At 43.6% G+C, this 10,786-nt stretch overlaps 2 protein-coding genes across 6 annotated transcripts in view; one reads left to right on the top strand and one right to left on the bottom strand.

The window, feature by feature from the left end:
* The first annotated feature begins 630 nt into the window (after window positions 1-630).
* On the top strand, window positions 631-8,133 carry RPE (ribulose-5-phosphate-3-epimerase). Of its 5 annotated transcripts, none has more exons than XM_081019157.1 (6): window positions 638-981; window positions 3,592-3,671; window positions 5,256-5,395; window positions 6,669-6,803; window positions 6,984-7,070; window positions 7,685-8,133. In XM_081019157.1, exons 1-6 carry the CDS (start codon window positions 653-655, stop codon window positions 7,805-7,807), a joined length of 894 nt encoding a protein of 297 aa, XP_080875283.1. In that variant the 5' UTR covers window positions 638-652; the 3' UTR covers window positions 7,808-8,133. The 5 variants fall into 5 exon arrangements, with proteins under 5 accessions (XP_080875284.1, XP_080875283.1, XP_080875285.1 ...); XM_081019159.1 differs by having other exon boundaries at window positions 838-970; XM_081019161.1 differs by lacking the exon at window positions 638-981 and adding an exon at window positions 1,110-1,270.
* Window positions 8,134-9,077: 944 nt separating this feature from the next.
* The window catches only part of KANSL1L (KAT8 regulatory NSL complex subunit 1 like), a 47,795-nt gene continuing 46,086 nt past the window's right edge, over window positions 9,078-10,786 (bottom strand). Inside the window, exon 17 of the mRNA XM_081016266.1 lies at window positions 9,078-10,725. The gene's annotated coding sequence lies outside the window, so the exon portion shown is untranslated. The remainder of the gene's footprint in view (window positions 10,726-10,786) is intronic.

Genomic DNA, 10,786 nt, shown 5'->3' with positions numbered 1-10,786 from the left:
AGGAAAAGACAATGGGGAGGCTTTTCCATTTTCCTTTGACCTTGCAGAGAAAATATTTGCTCAGTTTGGGAATCAAAATGGTTCCAGGTCGGTCTTCCTGTACGTGCTTGGTTGGGAACTTAGGAACATTTATTATATATCGAAGACTTTAAAATTCTTATCACAGCTGCATTACAAAATTAACAAATAATAGTAGGTAAAGCCCCCTGAGCCCAGATAGGCTGCTCCGCACACCTGGAGGGAGCGCTATTGCCCAAACGCGGCGCTTCAGGCAGCGCTACCTTCCGCCACAGCTAATTAGGACCCCACCTACCAAACGGAGGCCTTTCGATTGGAAGGGAACGATTGCGCGCTTGCATGCGATTGGCTGGTTGCCCTCCCCCTCCAAGCCAGCCAATAGAATTCCGCCCACCATGAGGTGACTGAAAGACGGGAGCTGAGTGGCTGGTCGGCTGGCTTCGACGCGCGCAGCTCCTCAGAGGCCAACTCGGAGCACCGGCAACCAGCCCCGCCCCCGAGGTGGATTGATCGATTGATTGTCCTTCTTAAGAAACATTTCGTCCTATTAGCGGTTATCCATCCGCAGGCACGTGGCGCGCGCGGGGCCTTGTGGGATGCGTAGTTCCACCCCGTCTGCGGAGCTGAGGGAAAGATGAGCGGGGGAAAGAATAGTAGAGGCGTGGCTTCCGGGGAGGTTTCCGAGACTGGCGCGCCGCAAGCGACGCTCGCCCAGAAGCCGAGGCGGGGCTCGCGGACTACATTTCCCATCAGGCGCGCGCTTCCGCCCGGCCCTTTCGTTTCCGGCCAGGCCGGGAGGGCGGGCGGAAGCCTCGCGACGAAGCTCTCTCGTCCCTCCGCCATGGCGTCCGGCTGCCGCGTCGGCCCCTCCATCCTCAACAGCGACCTGGCGGCCCTGGGCGCCGAGTGCGGCCGGATGGTGGATTGCGGAGCCGACTACCTGCACCTGGATGTAATGGACGGGTAACTGCGCCGCGGACCGCGAAGGGGAGGCCGCCCCGGAGGGGGCGCGGAGACGAAAGGGGGATCGGAAACCAGAGAGGGGGAACACGGCGGGGGGCGCGCAGCCCGCGCTTCCGGTTAAAATGCCTGGCGCCCCCCCCCCCCCGCGACAGTCCTGTAGATTTAATTTTTTCTTAGGCTGCTTAAGACATACAGTACCTATTAAGAGAGTATGCGCATTCCAGTCTAGCAAATCTAATATAGTCAATCTGCCTCATAATCTACTCCATTCAATCTAATCCAGATTCAGGTAGGTAGCCGTATTGGTTGGTCTGATGCAGTCGAAATTAAAAATTAAAAAATAGTCCAGTAGCACCTTAGAGACCAACTAAGTTGTTCTGGGCATAAACGTTTGTGTGCATGCACACTTGAGATACGAAAGCTTATACCCAGAACAACTTAGATGGTCTCTAAAGTGCTACTGGACTATTTTTTTACTTTTTTTTCCAATCTAATCTAATCCAATCCATCTAATCTGATTTTGTTTATCTGGTATTTAATAGAATCAACCGATTTAATATAATCAGCTAATCATTTTTTTAATAATCAACCAACCTATATATTAATCTACCAGGTCTGACCCAATCCATTAATCTGATTATTTGGATCTATCTAAAAAGGTAAAGGGACCCCTGACCATTAGGACCATTAGGGGTTTTGGCGCTCATCTCGCCGTGGGAGCCGGAGTACAGCTTCCAGGTCATGTGGCCAGCATGACTAAGCCGCTTTTGGCAAACCAGAGCAGCGCATGGAAACGCCGTTTACCTTCCCGCTGGAGCGGTACCTATTTATCTACTTGCACTTTGACGTGCTTTCGAACTGCTAGGTTGGCAGGAGCAGGGACCGAACTACAGGAGCTCACCCCATCGTGGGGATTCGAACCGCGACCTTCTGATCTGCAAGTCCTAGGCTCTGTGGTTTAACTCACAGCGCCACCCGCGTCCCTAATTTTACATTAATCCCTGATTAATTTCAATTTGCTGTTTCCATAGAGCTTTTAATAAAGTTCTTTGATTTTCTGTGGAAATAGTTAATCCACATTAAATGGAAAAATCATATAGGATAGCATTTTGATGAAAATGTTGTGTGAATGCTGCATAAAATCTGCATGCATGCACCAAATAAATAAATTGTTATGTGGAAGCACCACATACATATTTGCTCCTTCCCGTCTTCCTTGCAGGACTAGGAACATTCTTGGTTATATTAGTTAAGTGTAAAAAAAGTGGTGACTTGTGTAGCTTTTTTCTTTAAAATTATATATTAAGTATACAAAATCTTTAAATGTGCTTTTAGTTAGTAGCTATATGCTAGCTGTAGAACTAAAATGGAATACAGCATGAGGGCATAATACATTTTCTTACTATCCAATACACTTTATTGGAATGGCATAACTCGGCATCTCATAGGTAGAGTGGCATCCTGTGACTAGAAATGCTATTCTCGGCAAATGCACATCAGTTGTCTTTTGCACTTCAGCAATGTTTTGAATTGCCATTCCGGTAAAAGGCAAATTTCATTACCCATAATACAGTCCACAGTACTTTACTGAGTAAAGCTTGGTATAACTATATTGGAGTGAGGGAAAAGATTGTATTTTCTGTTACGGCTTGGTTGACAGTTTGCAGGCACTGTGCTTGTTCGTCTCTTGTTGCTTTTAAAGAAACTACTACAGTGGTGCCTCGCAAGACGAAATTAATCCGTTCCGTTTCGTCTTGTGAAGCAACCCTATTAGCGGCTTAACGGATTAGCGCTATTAGCGGTTTAGCGGCTATTAAAGGCTTATCGGCTTAGCTGCTAAAAGGCTATTAAAGGCTTAGCGGCTTAGATAAAGGGGGGAAAAGTGAAAAAAAAAATCTCAAGACTCGCAAGACATTTTCGTCTTGCGAAGCAAGCCCATAGGGAAATTCGTCCTGCGAAGCAACTCAAAAACGGAAAACCCTTTCGTCTAGCGGGTTTTCCGTCTTGCGAGGCATTCGTCTTGCGGGGCACCACTGTACTTCAGAATGTACACCTACAATGTGGTTTCCTCTAGCAGCCACAACAAAATTTGTGCAAGTTTTATTGGCAAGGAACCTGTTTCAGCAAATGCATTTCTTCATGCATACATCTGGAGCAAAACAACAAGTATTCTACAACATACAGTATTTTAAAACATGATTGTGTCTGAAAATGCAGTGCAAGAGTCATGCATTCTGTCTTCACTTTTATCTGTTCATTCAGTGTACGGTTGTATAAACATGCTTCAGGGTGCAGATAAATATGCAAGCCCTATTGAAGTTTGAGAGGTGTGTTGGTGTGTATGTAGTCTGCAATTCTCTAGACGGTCTGTATAAATCCCTCAAGAATCCTCAAGAAAGAGGGATATGAAGTTAAATGTATGTAAGCTGCAAGTCACCTGTACTGAATTGTGGGGCGTTTAAGATTTCTCGATAGCAGTATAAAATCAAAGCTGAAAGCAATTTCCATTCTAAAATTGACTGACACTTATAGTAGTATAGAACTAAATAGAACGGTTTTTTCAAAACCTTAAAATAAATTATCTTTCTTATTTCCCCCCCAATTGTGTAGGCATTTTGTACCAAACATCACTTTTGGCCACCCTGTTGTAGAGAGCCTTCGGAAGCAGCTGGGTCAGCAGCCCTTCTTTGGTAAGCTATTTGTTTTTTAAAGATGTTTGAATGTCTGCCTCAAGATTCTCAGAAGCAAAACTGGAGTTTCATTTTACCTTCTTAGCAGCCAGCATTGGCACTTTATCATGTACTAGAAGGCTTCAGCTAACATGTCTCTCATGAGTTACATTAAAGGTAAAGGGACCCCCGACCATTAGGTCCAGTCGTGGCCGACTCCGGGGTTGCACCTCATCTCGCTTTACCGGCCGAGGGAGCCGGCGTACAGCTTCCGGGTCATGTGGCCAGCATGACTAAGCCGCTTCTTGCGAACCAGAGAAGCGCACGGAAACGCCGTTTACCTTCCCGTCGGAGCGGTACCTATTTGATAATAATTTTCTTGCTAATGATTCTGTGGTATTTTGAAACAAAAACAGCCAACAAATGTGATGAGATTTGTAGAATCAGTGCACTTTAGTAATTTCTTTTAGCCAGAACATTAAACACTCTGGCATCACACTGTCATATTCTGCAACACACAAGGAATAGAAATAAATATTTTTTAAAGTGCTCTTAGCCTACATATACAGGTAGCAACCATTTTAGGCACGTCCAATTGATGCGCTATCACCGTGTTTTGGATCTGGTGGGGCCTGCTTATATACACTTCACAGACATGCCAGGAACAGAACCCTGCACAAAATGCTCTAAAGAATGCTTGTTCTTTGCCCCTGCATTGTTGGACTTTTAAACAAATCATTGAGAGCTGGCCACTGAAAAGCCTACATTTTGAGAGGAGGGACCATAGGTGGTTTCTGCTGCTTCCAACTCCAAGACGTTATAGAAAGTAAGGCATCTCTCTAGGTAGCCATACACTGGCTTCCAACAAGATTTGGGTGCAGTTTAAGTGCACGTGTTTTGCTGTATACCGTATTTTTCGCTCTATAGGACGCACTTTTCCCCCTCCAAAAATGAAGGGGAAATGTGTGTGCGTCCTATGGAGCGAATGCAGGCTTCGCGGCGAGGTGCCTGACCTGGAAGCCGGAGGAGGAACAGAAGGGACTCCTTCTGTTCCTTCTCCAGCTTCGCTGAAGGGTGCTGCGCCTTCTCCCTCTCTGCGAAGCACCTCTCCTGTGAAGGTCTCCTGTTCCTTCTCCCGCTTCGCAGCGACGCGCCTTTCCAGCGAAGCCGGAGGAGGAACAGAAGGGTCTCCTTCTGTTCCTTCTCCAGCTTCGCTGAAGGGCGCTGCGCCTTCTCCCTCTCTGCGCAGAGAGAGAAGGCGCAGCGCCCCTTCAGCGACGCGGCTGTCCTGGCTTCTGCTTTAGCCCTGCGCAGCCTCTTCGGGCAGGGGGAGCCTTCATCCCACTGCCCTGAAGAGGCTTGGCACGGTTATCCCAGAAGCCAGAACAGCCACATGGTATCCCAGAAGCCAGATCCCTCTTGCTGTTCTGGCTTCTGGGGTTCAGAATAAGTTTTTCTTGTTTTCCGCCTCCCAAAACTAGGTGCGCCCTATGGTCCGGTGCGCCCTATGGAGCGAAAAATACGGTAAATTGTGAGAGCATGCTTGAGGTAGCGATTCAGTAAATGTGCTGTTTTCATGTTTCTGATCTACTTGGTTCTTTCTAGATATGCATATGATGGTTGCTAAGCCAGAACAGTGGGTGAAGCCTATGGCTGTAGCAGGTGCCAATCAATATACCTTTCACATAGAAGCTACCAACAATCCAGGGGCACTCATTAAGGACATAAGAGAAAATGGGATGAAGGTGAGAAATTTGGTGCGCTAAACAGTTTAACAGCTTCTGGGGCTACTTTGTAAGCGTTTCCTTAAACCACTGAAAGATGAAGCACTTTGTCTGAATTACAGCTGTAAGCATACTTTACTCGTAAACAAAAAACACCCAACCCCTTTTAGTGTGTTTGGTTGGTTTTTTTGTTTTTGCAGCACCTTTTAAAAAAAAAATGCCCTCAACAGAGCATGCATCTTCTGCTTTTTTGAGGCATTGTTTGGGGCATTTCTTCTAATTTGGAAGGAGACAAAGCTGAGACCATTCATTCATGTATATATGTTGCAGGCAACCACCAGAAGATAGCCAATTCCAACTTTTTAATTGGGAGTGCTTGAGTGCTCCATAGCTGATGCAGAACTAGCTGATCCCAGCCAAGTCTGATTGGAAGGAGGCTTGGCAGAGCAGTGAGCCACACATAGACAGAGTGAAGTCTCTTCCATGGCTATACACTTGGGCTAGTGAGAACATTTAATTATCTGTTTTTCTTGTAGCAGGCTCAGAGTTCATGCAACACGCAGTTTAGGAACTCCTGCCTTAGGTAGTAGACTGCAGCTAATTTCTTAAGGGCATGTGCAATTCGGCAACTGCCTGTGTTTCTTGACAGTCTTGACAATCTAATTTAGATTATACTTGAGTTGAGTGCACTCAAGTATAATCTAAACTATACTCCTGGAAAACAGCAAGCACATTTCTCCTCAAATGTCCATACAGTTCAAGAATTTTATACTGCTCTCATCATCTTTGTGTGGTAATGGTGGCACAATTTTAACTGAATTATATATTTGGAAAGAGGCATTGTATATTTGGAAAGAGATCGCAAGATACTATTTAATCACTGGAAATGTAAAATCAATGCTTATATTAGGTTTTGAAGAGCTTAAAAGGTAGGACCATTAGGTCCATTAGGTCCAGTTGTGACCGACTCTGGGGTTGCGGCGCTCATCTCGCTTTATTGGCCGAGGGAGCCGGCGTTTGTCCTCAGACAGCTTCCGGGTCATGTGGCCAGCATGACTAAGCCGCTTCTGACGAACCAGAGCAGCGCACAGAAACAACTTTTATTCATATGCAGATATGGCAGAAAAATGAACTTATGAAGACAACACTGGGTACTGATCTCCTTTGCCCAGGAGGAAATGTTCACTGTTGAGTTAGTGGGAATCATGTCATAGCTTTCTTTTGTAAAAGTGATTTACTGCTAATCCAAGATGTAGGTTCAGTTAATATATAACAATCTATTGTGTTTCCATAGGTTGGTTTGGCTATCAAGCCAGGAACTACAGTAGAATATTTAGCACCATGGGCCAATCAGATAGACATGGCCTTAGTTATGACTGTGGAACCTGGATTTGGTGGACAGAAGTTCATGGAAGATATGATGCCAAAGGTAGATTTGGACATTTATTATTTTGAGTACAGCAGCTGTGAATATAGTAGGATTATGGAGAATGTTTTCATAGTAGAGTGCTGTTATTCTAAGGATTGATGCCTAGTTTTTGCACACATGGAGGGAGACCAGAGATTACAGCTCCTGTGACTTGGTAATAATGTTATTTCTGTGAACTAGGTTCATTGGCTGAGAACACAGTTTCCTTCCTTGGATATTGAAGTGGATGGTGGTGTAGGGCCAGATACCATTCATAAATGTGCAGAGGTAAGACTAGCAGCTTTCAGAAACAGAATAGTTGAATATTCTTGCACCTTTGAGAAATTCTGAATGCCCTTTCTCTACTGATGAGCAGCAAGGAGAATATAAAGTTAGAATGGCAGATCTGACAAGTTGCTTTTAATTTCTTATTGGAATGTACTAGGGCTGCTCACAGCCTGTCACCGTGACCCATGGGGGGCATCAGGTTGACATAGGAACCACCCCAATATGGGGCAGGGCTTGTTTCATTAGCATTTTCAAATCCTAATTGAACATATAGCCAGGAGAGGGGTGGGGGAAGAAGACCTTTTCCTCCCTGAGACCAGAGGTGGTGCCCCTTGCAGGACTGCTCCCTCTGCTCTACAGCTGTGATGGGGGGGGGGGGAGCTTCAGCCAGGCAGGAAGTTTTTCCCACCCTGCTTGCTTCCTGCTTGGTGCCCCACAACCATTGCTCACTCTGAACCATCCAGTCCAACTTGTTGCAATCCAAGGTTACCTCCAAATAGGCCGAATTTGTCTTGAGCACAGCCCTAGAATGTATTTCCTTTACATCATCTCATGAATATAAACATGCAGTAAGTTCTTCTTTTAAAATATAACTGGCTTTTTCCTCTTTGCAGGCTGGAGCAAATATGATTGTGTCTGGGAGTGCTATAATGAAGAGTGATGATCCCAGAGCGGTGATTAATCTCCTGAGGAACGTATGTTGTGAAGCTGCTCAAAAGCGTTCCCTTGACCGATGAAATCAGGTTGCGACTTGGGAGGGCTGCTTTCTTGTATATGTGTAGGTGGGATGTTGTGGAATTATGGTGCTGCTAAAGGAAAACTGCAGGTTTTCCTCTGCTGCAGAGAATATCATCTTGGCAGCTTGGAAGTATATTGGTGCAGTGCTATCCTTTGATTTCAGAAAACTTTGTAATATGCATTACAAAATCAGGGTGCCTCTTGCTTGAAGATTGTATGTGTCAGCTTGCAATCTAAGACAAATGTATTTTGTTCTACATTCAACACAGATTTGTTCATTCCTTAACAACTTAAATGTTTTGAAAATAAACACTGATAAACCAGAGTAACTGATCTTGATAACTAGTTTTTGGTCCAGTTCACTTAGTAAGGTAAATGTAAAGGGACCCCTGACCATTAGGTCCAGTCGTGACTGACTCTGGGGTTCCGGCGCTCATCTCGCTTTATTGGCCAGGGGAACCAGCATACAGCTTCCGGGTCATGTGGCCAGCAGGACTAAGCCACTTCTGGTGCACGGAAATGCCGTTTACTTTCCCGCCGGAGCGGTACCTATTTATCTGCTTGCACTCCGACATGCTTTCGAACTGCCAGGTTGGCAGGAGCTGGGACTGGGCAACGGGAGCTCACCCCATCACTGGGATTCGAACCGCCGACCTTCTGATCAGCAAGTCCTAGGCTCTGTGGTTTAACCCACAGCGCCACCCACGTCCCACTTAAAGCTCTGTAAATTTAAGGATACAAAATGAAGGGAAGGGGAGATGCAGAAGCAGGAAGTCTGCTTGAAAAAAATCTATATAGGAAAACAAGAACTTGCAAAATACAGGGATTTCTGAATACAAGCATATGAAAAAGTAATCAGTATTGCTCTAAAATCTTGCTCTAACACCTGTTAAACTGAAGGTGCTTTTGTGAAAAAATATTACAATATAAGAATCTCTAAGAAGGTGATAGGGTCACCAATTACTGACTCCCAAGTTAATCCTCTACAAATCTGAAACACTGAAGGGAGGGTGTAAAATAATACTTTCGGGGACAGGTACAGTAGCTGTATGCAAAGGTAAACAGGTGAATTATGTTATGGCATCCAGTATTTTACAATAAATACAGAATGTGCTAGATATACAGCCATTTTAGTTGTGACCAATTGGATAAATGGAAGTCGCACACAACAAACTAATTTGTAAGAAGAGTTCTTTGAGAGCTGTAGTATGTCTTTCAAAATATTATAGCCAGAGAAACTTGACCAGTACAGTAAAGAGTTAAGAGTGGTTGCAGATCAGCTCTCCATTTATTATAGGGAGAAAATGAAGTTGGATTTAAGAGTGAACCAAATAAATTTATTTCATTTAAATACACACCCTTTGCTACTCGTGCTATTTTGGTCACATTTAAGAACAGAGTTCTGGCCAGCTCCTAAGTGCACTATTTTCATGACAGTGTTGCATATAAGGCATTAGAAAAGATTTGGGAGACAGATGCTATGCTCAGGAAGAGTCAACTCTGCTGTTGGCTAGCAGCAGGACAGGTTCAAACACATGGCATACAGATTCTAAGGATACTCTAATCAGGCTGGGTCTGGGTGTGTGTGTGGTAAGAGTAAAGACAAGCTGGCTAATTTATTCTCTAGGGTGCTGTCTATATACATTATTTCAATTATCTTGCAGGAATCATATTGCTTAAAAAGTTTTGAAGGGCAAACTAAGTAAGAACTGCCACTCTTTAGTCATGGCGCTGCAGTTTCTCTCAAACTGCTACCCAGGCCTGGAAAAAAATCAGAAGAGATAGAAGAGGGAAAGACTAGCCAGCTCATCATCCATTATACAAATATCTGGTGACAAGCCAACAATGTCATGCCATAATCATGATTTGTGATATTACATACAAAATCTGAGCTCCTAAAGGGGTACATGGTTCATCTTTCTGTTCAGCACCTCAATCTATCAACATCACACTGTAGTGTACAGAAATAATTTTTTAATTTTAAAAACTTGCATTTAAAATAGTTGTGTCAGAGATAAGATTAAAAATTTAATTCATTGGACAAAAAGTATTTTTAAAAGTTAAAAACCAAATTTGCAGTAAGCTCCAATCTTAACAGTCTGTAGTGTAGAAATGCAACTGAACATTTTTACAATATCCAGTGTACTTCCAGTCCGGGGTGGGGAGGGGGGACTACAATTGGACATGGCATTGAAGAAAAGCTTGCTTAACAATTGGGCTTTTCTTAAAACCTTCAACAGTTCCTCACAGAAGAGCTATTTGGTTTCACAGCAGCATACAGTCATATTGCATTAACATCACTGAATGTGATGCTTTTCAACACTTAGGATGCAGGTAACATATTGACATTTAATTAAATGTTGTAGTTTTTTAGCTAATGCAAAACATGAAATGGATACTCAGAAATCTGCTCAGGTGTAATATAATAGTTTTTGTAGGCTAGGCAAAGTGTTTAAAATAAGTTGTAATAAAAATGCTAAGTAGCTAAAGTATAGTATTTCTAATTCTTAGTCCTTCCCTGGCACTCAAAAATGAAACATATCCATTGTGAAATTCAGAAAATCAATTATTTCAATTGATTTTTCTTCCCACAAAGATTTTTGTCTTTCTATAGTAAGAATTGAGTAACCATTCATCACATGTACAGTGCTTGATGTATCACTGGGCAAACCAGATTCCTTAAGAGGACAGTAGACTTGTGAGCTCCTGCCACTTACAAAAACAACTTCTTGGGTAGCTTTTTCTGTGTTCATTTGAAACTGTTGCATAGCTATGGGGGAAAAACCTTATTCTGCTGCACAGCAACCATACGTACATTTAAAATAGGTCTTCCTTTCAGATGTGTAGGCAAAGGTGGTTGCAGTTTAAGAGCATTCACTCTTTACATCCCTTGGGCTCTTTATCCTGCCTGTCAAAACTATAAAAAAGACAGAATCTGTGTTGTAATTTAAAATACTGTGAGTCAAAAGCTGTTAGCA

This window comes from Podarcis pityusensis, assembly GCF_964106645.2.
Source record: "Podarcis pityusensis genome assembly, chromosome: 1".
In the NCBI taxonomy this organism is placed as follows: Eukaryota; Metazoa; Chordata; class Lepidosauria; order Squamata; family Lacertidae; genus Podarcis; species Podarcis pityusensis.
The sequence above is the reverse complement of the archived record's forward strand: the minus strand, read 5'-3'. Positions and strand labels throughout refer to the sequence as shown.